Source organism: Stylophora pistillata, chromosome 9, assembly GCF_964205215.1.
Source record: "Stylophora pistillata chromosome 9, jaStyPist1.2, whole genome shotgun sequence".
In the NCBI taxonomy this organism is placed as follows: domain Eukaryota; kingdom Metazoa; phylum Cnidaria; class Anthozoa; order Scleractinia; family Pocilloporidae; genus Stylophora; species Stylophora pistillata.
This window is the reverse complement of record NC_142527.1, coordinates 15,092,023-15,115,198: the sequence shown is the minus strand read 5'-3', so window position 1 is coordinate 15,115,198 and position 23,176 is coordinate 15,092,023. Positions and strand designations below refer to the sequence as shown.

At 37.9% G+C, this 23,176-nt stretch overlaps 1 protein-coding gene across 4 annotated transcripts in view; it reads left to right on the top strand.

Moving 5' to 3' along the window:
- The first annotated feature begins 2,760 nt into the window (after positions 1-2,760).
- Positions 2,761-23,176, top strand: part of LOC111324123 (uncharacterized) — an 80,129-nt gene continuing 59,713 nt past the window's right edge. The window contains exons 1-19 of one of the 4 annotated variants that reach the window (XM_088733221.1): positions 2,761-2,904; positions 3,736-3,887; positions 4,258-4,427; positions 4,520-4,534; positions 5,303-5,507; positions 7,330-7,671; positions 7,782-7,910; positions 8,427-8,549; positions 8,921-9,055; positions 9,130-9,252; positions 9,982-10,104; positions 12,075-12,197; positions 19,434-19,556; positions 19,778-19,900; positions 20,666-20,815; positions 20,948-21,097; positions 21,479-21,601; positions 21,715-21,864; positions 22,372-22,521. In XM_088733221.1, the coding sequence (XP_088589347.1) occupies positions 3,833-3,887; positions 4,258-4,427; positions 4,520-4,534; positions 5,303-5,507; positions 7,330-7,671; positions 7,782-7,910; positions 8,427-8,549; positions 8,921-9,055; positions 9,130-9,252; positions 9,982-10,104; positions 12,075-12,197; positions 19,434-19,556; positions 19,778-19,900; positions 20,666-20,815; positions 20,948-21,097; positions 21,479-21,601; positions 21,715-21,864; positions 22,372-22,521 (2,512 nt within the window). In that variant the 5' untranslated portion in view covers positions 2,761-2,904; positions 3,736-3,832. Of the gene's footprint in view, positions 2,905-3,553; positions 3,618-3,735; positions 3,888-4,257; positions 4,428-4,519; positions 4,535-5,302; positions 5,508-7,329; positions 7,672-7,781; positions 7,911-8,426; positions 8,550-8,920; positions 9,056-9,129; positions 9,253-9,981; positions 10,105-12,074; positions 12,198-13,063; positions 13,294-13,989; positions 14,102-15,597; positions 15,736-16,357; positions 16,508-16,838; positions 16,965-17,698; positions 17,822-19,433; positions 19,557-19,777; positions 19,901-20,665; positions 20,816-20,947; positions 21,098-21,478; positions 21,602-21,714; positions 21,865-22,371; positions 22,522-23,176 lie in introns of those variants that run through there. The other 3 variants (XM_088733222.1, XM_088733224.1, XM_088733223.1) reach the window with 3 other exon arrangements.

Here is a 23,176-nt window from a genome sequence, read left to right as displayed (position 1 = left end):
GACTGATAAATTGGCGACTGGAAAATTACTCCACCGTTGTATCTTGCAATTGCCCCGGCTGCATCCAGCGCCTGACCTGGACACTACAATTTGCCTATGGATTCAAAATCCAATCACCAGGATTCATCTTTAGTTGTTTGAAACTGTAAAATCCGAGAGTTTCGCAACGAAAGACAATTACTGCAATCTTTTGGTGACTAAACTCAGTTCAGTTACCACACTGGCGGTGGTGTTTACGACAAATGGTCGACAAGTTTATCTTTTGTTCATTCAGTCGATTTTTCCGAGGTTTTACCCGGGAAAAATTTTGCAAACTTGTAAAGTGGCCTTTTCCTAGATTTCTTTTCCCAGAACAATTGAAGTTCGACCACATGCGCCCTTGATCTTCCTCATCAACTGCCGCGTTTCCTCCAGAATAATCCAAATATGGCTGCGAAAAAAGTTCTCAAAAATAGCTCAACTTGCGCTATTCAAATATTCTCTCCTCGTTCATGCTTAAGCGATACTCTCGGGGAAGTTTCTTGTAAATTTCAAGTTATTTTCAGTTGATAAAACAAAGATGTGGTGTACGGAAATTTGATGATATGGACTAAAAAGCGAGATGTAGATGAAAATTTCACGTCAGCACGGGCTATGAAATAAATTTCCGAAAAATGTTATTACTGATTTTGGAAGTCCAGCGATGGCTTTCAATGCCCATATAGGAATAATGATCAGAAGTGGTTGCTCATCGCAGATATTGGGCCTTAAAATACCCTTATTTTTGGACTTTGTCAAAACCAGAAAAAGTCGTCTTTACCTAAGCGAGAGGTAAGGGAAGAAATGAAATGAAAAAGTTAAAACAATTAAATTTTCTAGAAGTCTGATAGATATAAAATACAATTCAGTTGATTGAATTTGCAGATGGATTTTCAGTTTGTCACAGCAGCAATGCAAAGTTAGCTAATTAATTATGCAAAAAATCCAGGAAATGGGGGTTTTCCCAGAGGGACACTATATCTCCCAGGGAATTAAATATTTTGACCTATTATTTTTTACACATTTGTTAGCATTTGTGCCAAGTTTGAGCCAAATCGGTGATTTGAGGTTTATCGCCCCATGCTCGGTTTTCTCGTGGACACGCTCTTAAAGTGTACTTCCGAGGATTGATATATTTACGATAGATAGTTTACGTCTGAACTTGTTTCGGATATCACCAGTCATCACATCGATGAGGAATGATGAAATGATAACTCCTGTGACCCGTTTCTCTACATTCTCGAAAGTTGCAAATCCAGAAAGCTGCAAGCCACGTCTATGTACAGGATGGATGTTAATGAAAACGAGATTCAAATGATGAAAGTTCCTCAAAAGGAAACAGAATGGACCGAATTTTGAGCGAACACTTGAACTGCCACCATGACAGGCAGCAAGAACGAAGCTATTTTAACAGAATATTAAATTTCGAAGTGATTTAAGCTTTTCTAAATTTCTTCCAAAACACACGAAAGTAATTATTTCCGGATGCTGACGGTTGACATGTTGGATACACAGGTCACATGTTTGCATTTCACATTGAAAGAGCGCTTCATGACGTGGTTGCAGGAAGCTGTGTCCTTTCTGCTTCATAGAATTTTCCAGACCCGCTAGACCCGCACAAAATAAACAGTTATAAAAGAAAGAAGAAAAATGTTTTCATGCCCCAAACACTCAAATTGGAGCCCCTATAACATTACGCAGCTGCAAGCTATAAAGAAGAACCAATCAGATTATCAATTGAACTTTCGTATTTCCGTATCATCCTTCGTATCTTCTCGATATATCTTCATATCTAATCTATATCTTGAGGATGATAATCTCAGATGGCATACGCGGTATCTTGCCAATCGGTAAGGTCGAATTCTTATGCATAACTCGAAAAATATCTTCACCTGATTGCATTGTCTTATTGAAAGCTTGAGCTGTACTGAAACCGAAAAGGGTAGAAACTCGCGCCGTATTGCCCTGTGCTGATTTCGAACACGATGGACAATACTACGCTTTGAAATATCCTTGACATTACCATTATGATAATTTTTTTTTTTTATTGTTGAGCTGTCAACCCATCAGCCGGCGATAAATTTTTCATAAGACTAGAGGAGACCCTTCAACTGAAATTACAAATAAACTTATTAGCACTCTCAATTTAAAGGAAAACATGAATTGCTTTTTATGACTATTGAAAAGATTATTAGAATATAAATCCGGTCGTGAAAGAAAAATGCAGCAATATTTAAATCCTTGAGAGCCAACTATGTATTGTTGGTGATTACTTATTTTTACTGATTGAATGTATATGTAGCAGACATTCTGTTCTGTTCTGGATTAAAAATGGTAAGACAATAAAATATGTTATGAGCTGTTTTGGTCGTTTTGAAGTGTTTTTCGGAAATACCTGAACAGGTGTTGATGGTGATGTAGTTTCAAAAACCTATGAAGAAAATTTCATTTAAAAATTTGGATAAACATCAAGCCATCCTTTTAACATGCATGAAAACATCACTCGTATCAGTGAGTACAGTGAAACTCGTGCTACTAACATTTATGAAAAGAGAGAGATTTGTTTGGTGTGTGTTACTGCTATTGTTCGGTTGGTCATAAAAAATTCATATTAAGAGTAAACATAATACAATATTTATTCGATCTTGTCACCCTAATTACCATTACAAGACAATTGGTTGATTTGACGTATAAATATTTTATCTTTGTAACATCTGCCGTACAGAATGAGGCCTCTTCTAAGGATCTTACTAACTTGATGACCGCGAACAAAGTAAAGGTATGTAATTTACCATCACTATTACCGATTTTAATCCTAAGAGAATCTATAGCTGTGAGGCCTCTTCTAAGGATCTTACTGACTTGATGACCACGTACCAAGTAAAGGTATGTAATTTACCATCACTATTACCGATTTTAATCCTAAGAGAAACTATAGCTGTGTTTTTTAGACAATTTCTCCCTGAAATTGAACGTAAATTAAAGTAGTTCCATGTACTGTAAGAAATATTTCATTATAAAAAAGAAGTAAAAGGACGCAAGTAGTAAACCAAATGAAAAAAAAATTACGCGATAACGGGCACTACAACACTGTTCTCTAACAACAAATACAAATTTTGGAATATCTTGTGTATAAGACGACGCCCATGTACAAAGAGTACAGATGATGAGGACCTTAAATTGTGCTTAAAGCACCGAAAGATACTTGCAAATAACAAGTTTGCGTTTATCTAAACATAAAACATTTCAATTTTTGGATTATGCAGTTTCAAATTTCTATTAGGACACGTAATATAAAGAATGGTTTTTGGGGTTTCGCGAGATTGAATCTAGCGGAATCGCAAAAACAAACTGTTGAACTCTTTGGCGTCCTCGTGGGCCCTCAAAAAAATTCATCAGCGATGCAGGATAAATAAAGATAAAATGTTACAAGCTGGCAAATCCTAAGCTGCAACTTTCGCAAAAAGTAAATTTTTTCCATGCATAAAAAACGATTATGAATCATTTATAGAGGAAGTGCCTTAGCCGGAAGTTATCTACATTTAATCATCTAAATCACCTGTCTTGTGGTTTTACGAAACTCAGCTGATTACACTTAGGTACGTATAAAAATAGATGAAAATGATAGCTATATGAATGATTTTGAAACGATGTGGTACAAATGAAGAAAAGGACACAATTTGAATACTGCTGAAGAATATTTCTTTGCCTCCGTAGAGAGATAACAGACCCGTCTTCTTCAGAGAGATATTTAGATCCTCGATCAGGACAAGAATAATCAGCATAACACAAATGGTTTTCTACTTCAACTGAGATGGCAGTGAATTTTTTTAACTTTCCTCTGTCCTCTTCGCTGCTCTTGATATCAGGTAACATATTTCTTAACTGTTTCGTCTAAGTGCGTGAGCTTTGTTCTCGAATGAAATCGAAATTAAGGCGGAAGTAGTCGAACGGCCTCTTTTTTTAATGACTGTACGACAAAAGTTGTACCAGGCAAAATCAAGTAGGCTACTCGGCAAAGCTCTACTTGGGAAAAGTCGTAATGTAATTCAAGTATGAATTTCGTTTGACCGAGAAGGCGGACTTTCTAGGAGCTAATTTTTAGAATCAGTAGCCAAGGCATTAAGCTCTCGCACCTTTGCTATTTGGTAAAGAGTGCCGCCACAAGGGTAAAATATACATGTAGAATCCATATATATTGAGAAGCTGATCATGACTCTATAAATTCTTCGGTTTCAGTATTTACTGTTACGGATGCAGAAACATGTGCTATCCAAAATATAACGACCTGGTCAGGTACAGTTAAGCCTGAAGACTATCCACAACACTACAAACCAGACATGGACTGTTACTGGCTGGTCCAGGTGTCACAAGGAAACCGCATTGAATTAAACTTTGAAGACTTTGCGGTAAGAACGGTTATGGCATTAAAGTATGTATTTGATGTATCTTTTGGCAAGCAATATTGTACGTTCTAAAGGTCTTTCCTCTTCTTTTGCAGATGGACGCCGTTCCGGTAAGAACTTTTTTCTCCTGTCTTCAACCCCAAATACATCTCACGTTAGAAACGCATTTCCATTACCAAGTAACTTTATCTTTTACCTCATGTAATGGCCAATGAAAGATGAAATTGCAATCATCTCTTGGCAATGCTGTTGTAGCAATTCTTTTCCTGCAATAAAGCAAGTGATTTCAGCTACACTACTCAACAGACACTAATATATTGAACCATTACGTTTATTTTGCATGTTTCGGCCGAGCACCAGCGTACAATAATGAAGGAACACATACTCAAAACCATTGCATTTTCAGCAATCGTTATCATAGCACGAGACAAAAAGACATACCGAGAGCTTAGCAACCACTAACAAACATCGTGCTTAGAACGGTTGCCAGAAAAAACCTGCTGTAAAAAACCCCGTAGGGAAAAAGAGACAGGAAATCTGGGTAGGAACCAGGCACAAGCTCCCGTAACCTTCTTACTGGCTATATGCATACTTACAAAAAATAAATAAATAAACTTAACAATAGCTGAGAAGGTGTCGGCCTAGAATGATTGCCCACGTGCAATCACAAGCTTTAATAATCGTATCACTAGACCCATAATGCATCTATACTGAAGGGCCCAGGCCCTTGTCCTGTTGCTCTCGTGCGGCAGAAATATTTAATTTCCGGCGTATTCGTTGGCACTCAAACGCCAGAAATTCCATTTTGTCATAGTAGATATCGAAACTGAGATAAGAAAAACGGAATAAAAGGTTTCCAATTTCTCAATACTTAACAGGACGAAGAAGCTGGCAATTGTCCATCTGACTATGTCGCGGTAACCGAAGGTTCCTTCGGAAGCACTGACGTTGTTATGCGCCTTTGTGGCAGCTCTCTACCGCCACATGAACAGCAAACGATTGTTTCTTCGAGTAACTCACTCCTCGTCCATATGCATACAGACAGCAAGCACCAAAACCGAGGATTTATAGCAAAACATCAAGGTAGGAATACGTATTAGTTATGTAATGCTTTCGAGTGGTATACCATGAAAAATCTATAAAACACTTGTATATTCTCGATTGCAATACATGAGCCTTTTGGCGAGCGTTTACACGGAGATAAAACCGTGCCATGTGAGATATTCCGTGATATACAAGAAAAAGATTGCAAAACTACTTTTTAACAATCTCACAGAAAATACAATGTGCGGAACAAAATAATTCAACATGCCCTCAGACCATTTCAAAGGACTTTCACCACTCTTACTCTCTTACTTTAAGACGTTTGACAAGTGAAATTAATGTCACAGAATACAACTAATGAATGGTAAAAGTATGTATCATTCATTTCCAACGACAATTAATCTTCGAATATTTACCTCTGTTCAGTTCTAAATGTCACGGAAAGTCAAATTGAAAGTGAATTCAATTGCATGTTTTTTTTTGTTGTTGTGAAATTTATGGAAGAAAGAAATGTCCAAATTGCAGTGACAATGAGCGAAAGTATATTTATTTATCGAAGATCTCAACACTTCGTTCAACGTTTCACAAATGAACAAAATCTTTTGGAGAATTCAGGTATTTAATGGATGAAGATCAGATTGTAATTAATTAATGTAATCGTTATTAAACAAATACCTCTCCTTTTAAGTTTTAACCTAGTCCCTAAGTTACTTTTTGTGAAGAATTATCAAATTACAAATAGTTTTAGGCCGCGTGTCATTCTAGTTGAAAAACAAATTTGTTACCACAATATTTATTTCAAAATCAATTTTTGAAAAACCGAAGTGACTTGAGACAGAGAGAGAAGAGAGTATTGTTGCTCATCGGCTGAAGGGCGTGACCGAAGTCTTCGCTTAAAAATGCTACCCAGCCAGTAAAACAAGATGTATTTATGAAAAATTGTAACGAAGGGGATACAGCCCGCTCAGAGCGGGCCAACTGGGATAATACTGCCCGCTATCAGAACCAATCAGACTGAGGAAAAAATAGACAAAATATTATGGTCAAACGGTTTGAATAATCTGGGAATGACCCCAATAGATAAATTTTGGAGGGAATAGAACTGTAGCATACAATGGGAAGACAACCTGTAACAGCAGAGAATACGCACCAGCTTTCCTTTATTCTGATTGGCTTAATTTTCTATGCCATAGAATAAAGAGCAAAGCCGGGTTAGTTCTCTGACTTCTGACTACTTATTGCATCTCTCTGGAACACGCCTTATCATCAGTAAGAGACTTTTAAATAAAAAATCTATTTTGGATAAATGAACGTTTAATCGTTAGGGTCAAGATCGGGAATCAATCGCAATATTAGAGTTGAGTTCTGCAAGTGACTTATTGACTCTGAAAAGCCCCGTGGGGACGAGCCAATAAAGTATGTATGCATGTATGTTTGAGCTACCTTACTGCCAGTCAGGCGACGAGGTCGAGCGTCGCCATTTATGCATAACGATGATAACTTGCTATTCCTGCCGCGTGTTTAGCCTCTTGATTACAACCATTCGTGTTCCTGGAATTTAGATTTTTCTGTCTCTGTTGATGTTATTGGGATGAATTTTTATGTTGGGTACCTCTTGAACCTACAGCAGTACTAATGAGAGGGCACTAAAACATATCAAACAATTAAACCATTATGCTATGTGAATGGCTACGCTTGATCATTCATTTTCCTCGCCTGACTACGAGTCATTAGAGTCAGTTGATAGAGCTGCGGAATACTATTCCTTCCAAGAGAGTGTAAGGCAATTCGGCCACTATAAAAAGTAATTTTAAAAAATCGAACACTCAAAGTTTATAAGCAAATATGTATATTTATCTAGGTATTTGCAAAGTGACTTTCTCGACAGTCAATGGCACCATTATGTCCCCAAATCATCCGCAAAACTATCCAAACGTTGCTAAGTGCGAGTGGATTATTGACCTTGGTCCAGGATATGACATCACACTAACATTTCATACATTTGTGTTGGAAACAAAAGAAAATTGCGAATATGATTGGGTAAAAGTGCAGGAAGGAAATACTGAAGACGCACCAGCAAAAGGCACATTTTGCTCAGATGTACTTCCGCCAGATATATCTACAGTTGGACCGATGAGGATTGTCTTTGAAACAGATGGAGACAAAGAGTATGAAGGATTTCATATGACATGGTTGGCAGAGGGTAAGAGATCACCGTGAGAAATGTACTTTATGTAAGCTCTCCGAGAGCACACCTTCATTAATAGAATGTTTAAACACTGTTGTATTTCTTGTCCTCATTACCGCTAACAGATGAAAACGAATGCCTTCAACCTAATATCTGCCATGCCAATGCCACATGTGCTAACACTGCGGGCTCATATCAATGTACCTGTATGTTGAGTTACACTGGGGACGGTAAATCCTGTACGTGGTACAAAGGTAGGAAATTGCAGTTAAATCTATCAGTCCTTAGAAATGTTTACCTTTATACATAGGGCAAATTGACATGATGTAGAAAACATGTAGGTGGCTCCATAAAGTGACTAAAATACCGCCTTTGTCTACAAAGCGTGTGTTCCAATGAAAGACATAGGAGGAAGGAGATGCAGTGGATAAAAAGTTACAAGTAATAGTGAACAGATTCATTCGAAGCGTTCATGAAGAATTCAGATTGATACTGTTTTAATGAGCTCATAAACATAAATAAAGCACTAAAGACTCTAAATAACTGCCCTCGTAATTTGATTGCTTTCTTTGCTTTGATCTCTTTGTAAAAATGGACAGCTCATGAACCATTAGGGAGGTCGCTAGTGGTGGTGGTTTGCTAGGAGGTGAAGACTAAAGGTTATATGGAGCTTGAATAGCCAATCAGAGTGCACCTTCAAAGCTATCCACTGTTAACATTTTGTACATACATACATTCATTTGCACTGTGCTTTGCCTGATACTTTACAGATTTTAATGAATGTGACTTAAACCTTGATAACTGCCATGAGGACGCATTATGTATAAACACGCTTACCCACTTTGAGTGCAGGTGTGAATCTGGCTTTTTCGGAGATGGCTTTAATTGTGTTGGTAAGTGTAGGTCTTTCATACCAGATTGAAAATACATTATCTGGCCAAAATATGAATCGTGAGCGATTGGACACATTTAAATTCTGAGGAAAAGGTAAACTGAACTCAATAATACAGCGCTAAGATCCTTCCCCTCTGAGAAAGTATTTTGATGAATGCGGTTGGGCTCTTGAGCTTCATTCAAATCTATATTCCTTAGCTATTAGCTGATAAAAACCTTTTGCGCTTTCCCCAGGGGTGGGTGTGATAAAAGTTTCATTGGAAATCATCATTCTAAAATTTAAGCCTACGTGGTAAATCCAAGCAACTATCTGTGATATTTCTCATGAGCTTTCGCTACCAAATCTCTCACTGTGTTGTATGTTTTCCAGATATCAATGAGTGCGAAACCGATAACTTGGCCTATAGGCATAACTGTCATGTTAATGCCAGCTGTACTAATACACATGGATCGTTCCGCTGTACATGTATATCGGTGTACACAGGAGATGGAGTCACGTGCACAGGTACAATGCTGTAAATGTTAAACGTACCTTGAATGAACGATGAAGTTTTAATCAATAGTTTTAAACACTTTCAGATATAAACGAATGTCAAGTGGGCGCTCATAATTGCCACGCAGATGGTGAATGCATAAATACAGACGGCTCCTTTCGGTGTGAATGTCAAATGGGATATTCCGGCAATGGTGTCTCTTGCTCAGGTAATAACGGGGTGTACATATATACAAGAGAAAATGAGGGGACAAAGAACGGGGAGGCTCCTGGTCCAGGCTACGGAAAACGTCAACTTCACCAAAGTTATTCATAGAAAGTCTTTGAAACGAAAGCTTTTTTTTCCAAGAGGTGCCCTTAAAGAGTAACATCGATCCGTTCATGTGAACAAACGACCGCTATCAACTTTGTTGGGATGACCTGAATTGCCTAGTTTAAAATAGATGGCTCAGGCTAACTAGAAGAGGGCATAGTTACATTGAGATATTGGAGAACAGCGGGGAGGTTTTTTATTATTGGAATAACTTTGGAAAAGATACCAAGTTACGTTAGGAATCCACAGTGTGGACGTCCGGGGAAGCAGACCCCGTTCCATCTCACGCTAAAAATAACCTCATGTGAAAACGTCATTTTTTTACATTTATCTGATGGTACCTCTCTGTCCCCGAATTTTCTTTCGATGTATGACTGCATTTCTTTTTGGATACCTCAGTGACCTTATTTGTTAATTACCGTATATGCTGTCAAGTATTTCTTAAGACCATGACGTCTATCTAAGGAGACCCTCGTTCGTATCTTTCTGGTTGGTCCTTTTCTTTATTTTTTTTTTTCGTATGGTCATCAGTGCTCTCAGCCAAAAAGTATAGGCTGCCCTACCTAGATTTCTTACAGCCCTTTCTGTTAATGTATCTAATTCTCTTTTCATGTTTAATATAAAGACGTCAACGAATGCGTCGAAAATACGGACAACTGTCACATTAATGCCACTTGTGCCAATACTAGAGGATCTTATGTCTGCACCTGTAAACAAGGATATAGTGGAGATGGCGTGAACTGCACAGGTTTGTTGAGGAGTAATAATTATGAATGATGGTTACATGCGGCCAAACTGCACTTAGCCCTTCCCTTTCCTTATTATTTAAATGCTGAGATTTGCATCTTGAAAAGGCGCGTAATAAATTTTCATTAGCAAGCTGGTCGAAGAAGCTTAGAGCCAATCAAATGGCGCCTAGCGCTTTTTTCACAGGAGAGGAAAACGCCGTCCGATCAGGGGCCGTGTATCATGTTTTTTCACGCTTTAAGCATATCATGGCGATGTCATTCAACCTTATTAAAATCCGCTGTTTATTGAGTCGCATTATTAACAAAAGATTAGTGAGGAACTTCTGAGGATGGTTATGTGGCATAGAAAGCACGCAGAACAAAAACGCAAACCAGCGAGATTCGAAACTGTTCAAAGAATTTTTTTCGATGAGAAGCACGAGGAGTTTATTCTCTCCGTTCGTCGTAAAGAGGCTGAACGGCCTTCAAAGGTTTGTCGTGAAAAGAGGCTGAAAGTAGAAGTATCTAAAGATTCAATTCCGAGTCAGTAGTTGTTATAACATAGCTACATGATAACACGCGCTGACTGGCTAATATTTTATGAAAAGAAGTGGATGGTTCATAGAGATGGCTCAGGCTGACGTCATTGTCACTGAAAATTTCCCGTCGAGTTTGGCCGCGAGGTTTCAAAACTTTCAAGATTGTTTTTCTGCTCTATCCCGATTAAGAGAGACCTTCTGCAGCTCAAAACGAAAAGCAAATAAACTGAATAACACTTGTTTCGAAAAAAACCAGCAGGTAGCTCTTAAAAGCGACGAAATTAGTTTGAAGTTGACGATCCTTCGTTACCAAGCGCGATGCGGATTATGACTGAAAAGAAAACTGAGTTTTCTGACTTCAACTGAGGCTTTGCCACGTTGGGGACTCTTAATTTATGAGAACGGTAAATATTATTTGAAGTGTTGATATGTGCAAAAAGTGTTGTTCAATGGCGGATTTTGTTTTGAATGAAATCGTACAATCTTCAGACACGAAGCTAGGTATTTTCTAATACAACAATTCAAGGAAACCTGCCATACGGTTCTCATAAATGCTACAAATTTGTTAGTCTTTCGCTTCATTTTTCAAGCGGTTAGCATGATTTTTAAGTGTTGATGTTTCCTAAAAGAACTGTTCAATTGAAGATTTTAATTTCAAAAACCGTACAGTTTCAGAATTTTAAAATTTTAAACACAAACCTACGTAATTCAGTTTCTGTCTGTGAATTCTGATTAACCGTAACCTGAGTATCAGCCCGTGCTGTGGTCATTGGCCCCCGTAATGGCCACTAACTTTGGCCTATAAATACGGGTGTCTAGTTATACTTGTAAAACTCCCTGAGAAGTCTACGACAGTTAGACGAAGCGCGTCGGAGAATAAAGAAGTTTTACAACTACTGTTCGCAAAAGTGCTGCTCTCTAGTTTATGTTTAAAAAATTAATCAAATTTTTTTAATAAAAAAAAAATTGGGTATTTTATTTATGTTGATACCCTGTGTTCAGTGCATAAGAGCCAGCTTTTCAATACCTGCTAAGTATATTTATCGTCCATATAATAAAGAGAACATTACAAGTGAGCTCAAAGAAGTGCATTTTATGTTCTAGTGGCACGAATTTTATCCCACGAGTAATCGCAGGGTACGAGCAAGATATTGGTAATGCCGCTCGAACATAAAATTTATATCATCTCGCCAACGTGTTATATTCTCTATTGTGTTTCCCCGTCAATTTATGGTGGGCATTCGAAAATATAGCTGAGTCAACCAATTAGGTCGCATAATTTTGACGTTTCCTTTTCCCTTTTTTGCGAATTTCACTAAATAATTATGTAAACAAAGAAAAGCTTTTTATTATTCACCATATCCGAATCCACCATTTTGACACCCTTACGAGGAAGTAGCTCATTTTAACGTAATAGCCATTATTTACGACGTTGCGCCGTTTGATTTCAGACATAGACGAATGCTCTCTTAATCTTCACGACTGTCATGCAGATGGGTACTGTAACAACACCGACGGGTCGTATTATTGCACTTGTGACAATGGGTACACGGGAAACGGAGTTTCATGTACTGGTAAGAGTTATCAAAATATATCATACAAAAATTATCATACTGCATGGATTTAATAACTTATTTCGAATAGTATGTTTGTTGTAATATGACATTGTCCTTGGCAAATCGGGCTTTACAAAGCAAACCGTGAGCCTTGCAAAGTACTGCATTTGTCCGAAAAGTGTGCAATGTCATATTCAGCAAACGCAATATGGATCAGGAGTTACTCGCATATCACCCAAATCGCCCCACCATTCGCGATACAGACGCATTGTAACACTACCTCTCAACAGGATTTAGCTTCAATGTACCAATTAAGGTAAGAAAATTTATCATTGTGTCAATTTGCATTATTTTTTCATTCAGAGCATAGTATATGGCTAACTGTTGAAAACAAACTTTTTGCAAGTTTTTCAGTGTATTTAAACATATCTGAGCGGTTCTAGCGATTCAACGATGTCAGTGGGGAACAAAGTCAACGGTACCGAATGTGATGAGATCAAGAATGCTGTATGGATGAGGTAACTGCTCTAAAATACTCGCACTAGGCCAGTTGTTGTACTCTTTCACTTGGGAGACGCAGTGGATTTCGGATCAAAAAATAGCTCTCAGCACTGGCTGATGGTGCCTCTTGGCCTAGAAGTAAAGATGAGAGCCGTCTAAATATCAGGTTCGGGAAGGCTGAATTGCAATAATCCTTGCCACCTTTCGCTTCGAAGGCCAAAATTAAACCCTGAGGCTATATGAGTTAGTCTTGTCTTAAACCCAGAGGCTATATGAGCTAGTCTTGTCTGCATACAGTTGTAGTTCCCTATACACACAATCATAAAACAAGTAAGAAACATATAAAGATGTGGGCACTAAAGACCAAATTTCTGCACTTCGTGAATGATAGCATTTTTCAGTACCGGGTTAAACAGATCATCACAGGTTTCAAGAAAACGCAGGCAGCTCATGTACTCTTAGGTTTGTGAGTACAACTGAGCATTAATTTTATTTCTTTTAGGATGTAAATCAAAGAGCAAGAAAGTAAAGGAAGTGGAAAGGGCAAAAAAAACATGCACTTAATCGTGCATGTTTTTTTCCCGACGATCTTATGTCGAATTTGTCTATAAACGTAGGTATCACATATGACTTTTACTACGTTATTACCAGGTGAAATCAAGGCATCCCTGTGATAAAGTAGAATTTCAGTCAAGATAATAATTTCGGTTATGCATAGTGAGTCTATAGCTGCGTTCCTTGTGGACGTAAATCAAACCTAAACTGGTGCAACCTATGTAGCCTGTTTTTAAATACTAATTGCACTTTATTCCTAAGAAATCAGTTAATTGTTGCTAATGTACTAACCTGACGGTTACTCTCTAACACACAGGCCGAAGGTCGCTTCGCTTCCTAAAAGGTTTCATAACATTGCCTAACGCATGCTTCAATCTTGCATTGATATTGCTGTGTATTAATTTTATCTTGAGGTTCATGAGTGCTTTGCCGTTTTCCCCATGGAAATTTTAGCAGTATTCGTTCATGTAACAACACATTTTGTGCAACTTGTTCTGAAGAATTATTTCCTAAACTTTAAATCGACCTAGACTTTTATGAGCGGCAATTACAAATGCAAGGCATTTCAGGAAATTAAATCTGTTTTGGCTTAATTGTACATTTTAAGGCATCAGACTTTATTTTCTCTGTTACATGTAATTAGGTGTTTTCATCCTCAGGACTTTTTAGGTACATTAGGCGAGTTTTAAGGAAGATTTACAACAAAATAAATTATTAGACTATATGCCTTCTCTTTAAGGTCGACGATAGTCCCTCGTGATCCTTTGTTATATCTCTTTCACTTAGATAATCAATTGATATAAGTGCAGCAGCACTAACGGATTAATCACCACCATGCACATGTCACATGACGTGGACATACTTGCGTAGGTTCTCGTTAACCTTTTTTTTTTAATTGTTTCAATAGTTCTGATCGTAGGTTTAACAAAAATGATGACTAGCTAACTGAGAAATTCTTGTTGTAACGAAGTCTTACTCAAGAGGGACAGCTAAGAAACTGATAGAATTTCAAGAAATATCAGTTGTACCAAACAGTTGCATGAAAAAGCACCTTTTCCCCTATGCACATACACTGAGCTAAATCAATAACGCGATGAGATGATAACATTTACGCTGGTATCTAAAGCTTTAAGCTCCTTAACATTAATTGCATATGCTATACTGCCCCTAATTAATCATTTAAATGTGTAAGTTACGTTCGTGCAGTGTTTTTTTTAGTAACGCCTGATCCATCGCTGTTATTAATATTACTGCTCCCAATGTGCAGTTTTAATGTCTGTTCTATGGCTAACTGTAACAATTATGATGCTAGACGCTGCGATACCAACCGTAGAGCTAAGTAAACAGTACCTGCACACTATTGCTGTTATGACATAATTGTGCATGGTATTTAACAAAGAGAACAATGAATTTAGCGTCTGTTTGTGATAATCTCGCTGATTCTCATCAAACTTTTCATGAAAAGCGACAAACCAATCAAAGCCCCCGAGAGAAGTTAGACAACCGGTAAGAAGGACAGTAATTGGATTAATGAACAAACTGATCCCAAGAATCCGGGCTGAAACTGCTATGAGGAAAATTTAGGGCAATTGCTGTTGGCCAAGCAAAGGCAAAAACTTGCTTTGTTGTTCAAGAAAAATTGACTTTGAACAAGGAAAACGCTGTCTTTGTGGTCAGAGTCTTAGTCTTCCTCAACCATCAGTACTTGTATTCTGTCAACTGAATTGTGAAATATGATTTAACTTTAAGAGTTATAGAGAACGTTCGCAGATGAGTTAAAGTTTTGGTACATTCTTTTCAGAACCGATGGAATTCACACCACAATTTAAACTTTAAAAAGCAAGGGCCGTTTTAGTCATTCTCTTGTTTCACTTTAGCGCAGGGTTGTCGCTAAGACGTAAGGCTGTCGGCTGAAATTTCAAGTGACGCGGTTCAAAGATGGCTCCTCAGAGGTGCTTTCTGTGCAACGAAAGAGCCAGCCTAGTAACGACAATTTGTTCTCAGTCATTCGCAAAGCTTTGGGTATGGACCTACTAAGCTTCTTGTTTACAAGATGTTAGACGCAAGAAACGGAAATCATGAGTCTCGATAAACATGAACTTAAAACAGCGTTTTATTTCAATCATACCCAATACTCATGGAAGTTGCACGAATGAAAAGGTTATTCAGGCAGATATTCCAATTTTTTTCAGTTAGACAATAGCGTTTGATATCGAGAGACTGTAAATGCGTAAGTTCAACGTCATCGAGCGATCGCCGGCAGGTGGCGCTTAGCGACAATCCTTTTAGAGGGTTCACATCCTTCTATTTGATACCCTGAACTGAAAGGAAAATCTTTTAAGCATTACTGTTTAAACTTTAGATGTGGACGAGTGTGAATCTGTAGGTGACTTTCAATTTGGGAACAACTGTCATGCTTACGCCAACTGCACCAACCCAAAAGGATCATTTCGCTGAACGTGTCCATCGGGATACTCTGGTGATGGGGTCGCATGTGTCGGTAAGACAAACGGATAGTAATAGTCAGTGAAAGCGAGAAACATGTTAAATTATCTTTGCAAGTTGAATAATTTAAATTTTCAGATACCTTATCATAAAAAAGCAGTAAATTGTAAAGTAAAACGATGAAACAAATGTTCACTTATAAGATGATTGAAAGATACTATACGATTATATTCAAGGAAGCAGTGTTAACTAAAGGAAAACGACCTACTTATGCCAAGATAGATAGATTACTGCTCCCTTTTCCATCACTTTCGTTACGCAGAGAATGCTAAAATACGCAAATCTGAATTTGGAGTTCCCAGTCACAGAGTTGACAGTACCCTAACTTCCTTGTGTTTCCAACAAATGCAACTGAATAATTCGAGTAATAAATTTAATTCAGTTCGTCCGCACAGCAAACGGAAATGTGCTTTTGTTTGTTAACTACCCACTGATGTATTACAAATCCTCTCGTTTCATTTCTACCATATTTGATTTCATTGTGCGTTTAGTGGCCCCACTTACTAAGTTAAACATTAACATCCAAGTGGATTTCTAGATGAAAAAGAAATATAGAAATTACTATCAGAAGCACGTTTCTTTATATCTCATTCTGTTTAAACTACCTTTTTCCAAAGACATCAACGAGTGCAACCGACCCGGGTTGTCATCTGAGCACCAGCACTTAGGTCACATATGTCACGATCATGCTAACTCCACAAACACTGAGGGATCTTACCACTGCACATGTCTAAACGGATTTTCTGGAAATGGCTTATACTGTGATGGTGAGGAATGTTATAGATGAATAAACACTCGCTCTTTATTTCTGGATCTAAGTTTGAGTTGTGAGTAGGCTTTGGGTTCTTGGTCCTTGTTAAAGAAATTGTATAACACAATATGTTCGATATGAAAGTCTCAGTGTTGTCCCTCGAGATGGGAAATAAACTGTTCTGTTTACTCACAGGATGGTCCCTTTGTGGGTGCTAATCTCTTGAAGGACATCACCTTAACAAAATCTGAATAATAAGAGGGTCCTCTAAACACCTATGAGTGTCAAAAATAAGCTTCGTTGAGTGCGCGACTTTAAAGTAAAGGTATAAATTATTCATTCTTTAGATATCAATGAGTGCTCAAATGGCGGAAAACACAATTGTCATCCTATTGCTAACTGCACCAACACCAAAGGATCGTTTCATTGCACTTGTCACTCTGGATATTCTGGTGATGGAGTTACGTGTTCAGGTGATTAGACATGAGTTCAATATCGCCAAAGTGATCGTTGCAGCACTTATAACTGGGTTTTGTCCTTTACAAAATCTTCATTCACCTAATAAAGGGGGGTAAGTTTCTAAAGAAACTGTGGTGCTGCGTCGGTGGGGGTAACAAGGTAACTTATCAACTAAGATTATAATGTAAATTGCCACCGTAAAGAGTTTAAAAGCTGACGTTTCAAGGGTTAGCCCTTTGTCAGAGCGAATGACGAAGAGCTAACGCTCGAAACGTCACCGTCATCATGATCCGATGAGTATTTCTGTGTTCGTGAATATTCAATGAAATGACACCAATAGTACATAAGATCTCTAAGAAAAGAATGCTCCTTATAACAATGACTTTTAAAGGCTCTAAGGATATTTTGCCTATTCTGCTCTCCGTTTGTCATAAATTTAATGCAGTAAGGGATAAGAATCATTTTGAAGAAAATAATTGGTTTTATGGCTCTTTCCTGATAAGATATCGATGAATGTGGCGTTGTTAGCATCAAAATCCTTCAGAATCACGACTCTCACAACTGTCATCCCCATGCCAACTGCACTAATTCTGAAGGATCATTTTACTGTACGTGTCTTGACGGATTTTTAGGAAATGGTGTCAGTTGTGTAGGCAAGGAACCTCAAAATCACAAGTTTGAATTGATTTGTTCGAATCTTGGCGAAAACGCCCAGGCGAGATATTCGAAAGTATATTCTTCTCTGCAGATGTGAAAGAATGCGAAACCGCTCTAGATAGCTGCCACATGGATGCAACCTGCACCAACACAGAAGGATCGTTTTATTGCACGTGTCTAGATGGTTATTCCGGGGATGGGGTAATTTGCCACGGTAAGCACACTTTCGCTTTTGATCGTGTCACAATAAGAGTAACTTGATGTCACGCGACCTCCTGATCCATATATGAATAATAGCCTCTACTTGGTGTAAAAATATGCTGGATTGTTTGTTGGCAGATATATCCGTCATGAGAAGCGAACATCTTTCCGAGAGCGAAGTTCGACCTAAGCTCGAGGAAAACTGGGAGGAACAGATAATGTCCAAGGACAAACGAACGAGTATATTTTCGCGCCGAATGGAGGATATTGTGTTTTTCATGCTTCAAATATTAATTTTTTGCAACGAACAGGACAAAATGTTCACGATCAGCATATAGTTTACAGCGTGGGATGTTCACTTTTCAGTGTTCACGGCAACGGAATCAGAACAAACAAATAAGTCACTTCTGTGACAACAGCAAAACGTTCTCTCGTCTTGAGTTAAGTTTGAAACGACTTTTACCGTAGGATTTGAAAATTAAAGGATGTCGCTTAGGGAATATATATATCTTGTTAGACGTTTTGTTTTGTAGTATCGCTGAGTATTTTTACGAGTTGTGCCGTATTTTGACGAGCCCTTAGGGCGAGTCAAAATACAAATAACGAGTAAAAATACTCAGCGATACTACACAACAAAACGTCTAATAAGTTATTTATTATCCAACACGCCAAACTGTTATATATTTCAGTGCGGGCGAATTTCGCGGATATTTATTGACGGGGAGTGCGTGACAGAAGTATGGGGAGTGGAACAGAATTGGCGCGTTGTCGTGTTGCTGTTTCTATTTTCTTCAATAAATGAAGAAATTTCCAGGTCGTCTAGCTGCTTTTCTTCATTCGATTCATCTAATAAACTTGGATGTATATTTGCCAGCCATTCTGACTCTTCGTCGTCGGAAATATGATTTTTTTTCGTAACTACAATCCAATTCTTCCCTTGCGCGATGCAAGAAAACCTGTTTAACCGGTACTCTAGAGTACAAATACCGCGTGATATTTGTACTCGTCTATTACGTTATTTGAACTCTACGAAGTGTAGTTGGATAATAACATCGAATATTCCTCATCTTTAGGTGGAGAATATTTATTCACGTGATGTGTTTAGACCAATCGTGCGCGAGAGAAAATATTTGACCGAGTTACGAAGAATATCGTCTTCTTGCCTGGGGTAATTTTTGAGGAAACTTAGATCTTATGAGATAAATTAATTGGCGAAAGGGCGCTATCAAGATGAGTTCCATTTTATACCTTTCTAACAATTACCAAGACCTCTCAAATATGCGATGTAATCGTATATGTTATGAATACATCTTCTCCATGGCTTCAAATCAATTTGATTTTTACGTTCTTGTGTCTCAGATTATGATGAGGAATAAAGGCAAAGAAACATAAAAGCCAAACTGGTTCAAAAAAACCTTTTAAACCTTGAAAAAGCTGAAAAAAGCTTGAAATTAATTCCTAAGTAAAGTTTCATTAATTAACCATACCTCACACTGCGATACACTATGAAAATAGGGAAGGAGTGTGTTCAGTTTTAACCTTCCTTCTTTACTTTTGATCGAGTATTTCAGGCCTCAAGATATCAAATCAATTTCGTTTTCACGAGAACAGTTCTTCCATTTCAGACGTTGAAGAATGTACCACAAGTATAGATAACTGTCATCATCATGCCAACTGCACAAACACGAAAGGTTCATTTTATTGTGCATGTCATTCTGGTTACACTGGCAACGGAGTCCTCTGCAATGGTACGTTGTAGCACCACTTGTTTTATTTCTTGTTTTTATTCTCTATCGCGGCGTCCATTTTAAAAGAGGCTGTTTTCATTCTTCAACATTTTGGTATACAGTTGCTTTAATTTTGGTATACAGTTGCTCCGAATCAACGCTACTAATATTTTTGTCTTCCTAAAAACCAAGCTGCATCATTCACTTTGCTGGAATGTAAAATATTATAAATCCCTTTTCAGACATTGAGGAATGTGCCATTAATACCGACAACTGTCATGTTGATGCCAACTGTACGAACACCAAAGGTTCTTTTCACTGCATTTGTCTCCATGGTTACTCTGGGAATGGAATCACGTGCACGGGTAATTTCAATTCAATGTCAGACAAGCGATAGGTTAATCATAAGATGGCTTATCAATATATGATAATGTATAACAACATGTAATTAATGACGTTCGAGTGACATGGAAACGAATCAGTCAGAAATTTATATTCTGATGGCATGTCAAAGAGGTTTGCGTGGCATCTGGCGTTTCGCGGGAAAATTAAATCACTCTAAGTTGGCCAGTCTAATCACTCTAAGTTTGACCACTTTTTTTTATATATGTTGTAATTTTCGTTTTCCAACTCCATGAAATTACGTCAATTGACCAATTACGTTAATTGATTTTTTTCTCTGTGATTAGCTGTGTAACCAAATTAGTTTACCCCTTCCTCGAGGTATTGAGCTGCTGCAGTAAATGAGGAATACTTTTCCACATATATTGTGGCCATTACTAAAGAGTCATTTTTGTTGTGGTTTTTCGTATCTAGCGAAGCATAGGTTCTTTTTGTAGAACCCTTAGTGTCAGTGGACACATGTTAAGATTGTATCAGGGTCCGTATACTACAAGACTGGCTGACTCATCTTAAGATAAACTTTTCGCATTGAATGTCTCATGTGTGTGTGTAGTCAGAGTTTGTAAAATTTAAGTAGTGTACATATTTTCAATTGACATAAAATCTCTTGATAACTCCGAGGCCTGCGCTGTATGGGGAGATTAATTCTCGCTAAAAAAGAAATTTCAGTCCGGAGAGATCATCGTCTATCATCATTCCTAATAAGACTTGAAATTATTTCATTTCAGATGTGGACGAGTGTTTCCCAGATCAGATATCTGATGAATATAACCACCTTGAGAACAACTGTCATGCTGACGCCAACTGTTCCAACACTAAAGGTTCCTTCCTCTGCTCCTGTCATGCGGGATATTCTGGTGATGGAGTAGATTGCACAGGTAAGGGGATAATTGTATCTAGAGAATAAATCAATTTACGACTCATATTCTCACTTCATTTCAACTTATCAGTTGACACAGACTGACACTATTCTTCTTATCAGTTGACACTATTCTTCCTTTTGTATAAAGATATAAACGAATGCGACTCATCAGGATTGTCGTCTGAGCACCAGGGCTTTGCTCATATTTGTCACGATGATGGCAACTGCACAAACACAGAAGGATCTTACTACTGCACATGTCTGGAAGGATACTCTGGATCAGGAACGAACTGTACAGGTATATTTTCACGGAGAACATGTGTGTGATGGTCGGTGTCTGCTTCAAAACTGGTGTAAGCGTGAGCGTATAACCGACATCAAGAAGAACCAGAATAAGGCTTTCCATGACAATATTTTCTGCTTGGATTTTGAAGGTTAATGATGAGCCTTTTGAACATTACTGATCAGAATTTTCTTACTTCGGTTGGTGCTTGTGGTTTAACTTATGCACGCGTGTTCATGCAGCAAATACCTAAAATTGTCTTCGGTGATATATCAATACCATATATTGTTGAGTTATATTATGTCTTAGCTTCCTTGTAGTTCCTTTTGTTATCAGGTAATGTTCGATTCTATAATTATACGTAATTTGCTCAGACAAGTACTTTTTTCTTATTAGATATCGATGAGTGCACAACTGGAAGACAGAACTGTCATGCTGACGCCAACTGTACCAACACTAGAGGTTCATTCTATTGTACCTGTCCGACAGGATACTCTGGTGATGGAGTCACCTGCCAAGGTAGGCTGAATGTTCTCAATTTTGTATTTTAACATTGAAAACCTTCGATTTCTTAGCCCCTTCATAAAAGAGTTGCAGAGATGACTCCTTTACGTGATAATCTTTATTCTCAGATATAAGCGAATGTCAGTCTGAAAGTCTGGCACCTTATCACAGCAATTATCGCCACAATTGCCACGAAGATGCAAACTGCACAAATACCAAAGGTTCATTTTACTGCACGTGTCATCACGGCTTCTCCGGAGACGGTCTAATTTGTGAAGGTAAGTAAACATCGATAATGAAATATGGTAGTTTTTAAAAGACAACATCACTAAACTTCTGACTTTGGCCTTTTTGATTTCTTCTTCACCAATCGGTAACTGAGTAATAAAAAAACCTGATCAGCACTCTCGCTTGTAGTTATGAAGCAGTCTCTAATTGAGAATAGTGCAAAAATTGACCGCAAACTTCGACGTTACTTATAAAAACTCAACAAGTCACAAAATAAGCATCAACACAGCCGGCTTAATTTTTGTTAGAGAGATCTCGCTACAGACGGTTCACCAGTTTGACTTAAACTAGAATTCACGGCAATGGTGGCATCACGGTCCAAAACTGGAATAAGCAAAAATGACGCCAAAAGCAGCAGGGAAAGTTTTGACAGTCGAGAGTTCCACCCTAAAGTCGTTCGAACAAAAAAAGTATACACCACATAATCATTTGAACCTAATTATAATTTTCACGGAATAAAGAGTTTGTAATGAAATAAGTACGTTTTCCCTATTTAGATATGGATGAGTGTTTTCCCAATCTGAACTCTAGCCAGCATGCTTATTTGACTCATAATTGTCACGATGATGCAAACTGTACCAACACAAAAGGATCATTCTACTGTACATGTCTTAGTGGTTATTCCGGTAATGGAGTATCCTGTGTAGGTAGGTAAAGGATGCGTCATAATGCCATTAATGTCACCAACAATATTTATCTATTCACGTCGGTCCTACCCAAGCAAGCATTATAGGTTAAACTATTTGAAACCGTATTTTCACGTGTACAGGGTTTCATATGCCATCTGGTTTGATTGACCGTCAGATGGGCAGAGTGTGCATGGGATCCTGTCGGCGGAACGGAATGTGTTCCTACATGAGAACTATGGAGGAGGAGCAGATCCTGGAACTCCTGATCCATATTTCGTATTATCTGTTTCATACGAGTAAACTACATCAAATGATAACAAATTGCATCACAGATTCCCTGATGCAATTTGCATGAATTTCAAAGAAATTCATACTCGGCCGACTTATCAAGAAATAGGAAGTGCACATAGTATGCAATATGAAGTGAACATAGCATACACAGTTATATTAACCTCCAGATCTTCAACTATATTAATACTTGCTAAGGTCTTCAAGATTACATAGCGATAAAATTTTGACCTAATAATTTTAGTATATTTCTAAAATGTTCGAGCTATCTGTTTAAACTATTCTTTGGTGTGCACGAGTGCCACTTTTTTTCTCTCTAACTTTTCTCCCTAAATCGCTGGTTAGACCCAAGGGAACGGATTTCTCGTTAAAAGTCATAACTGAC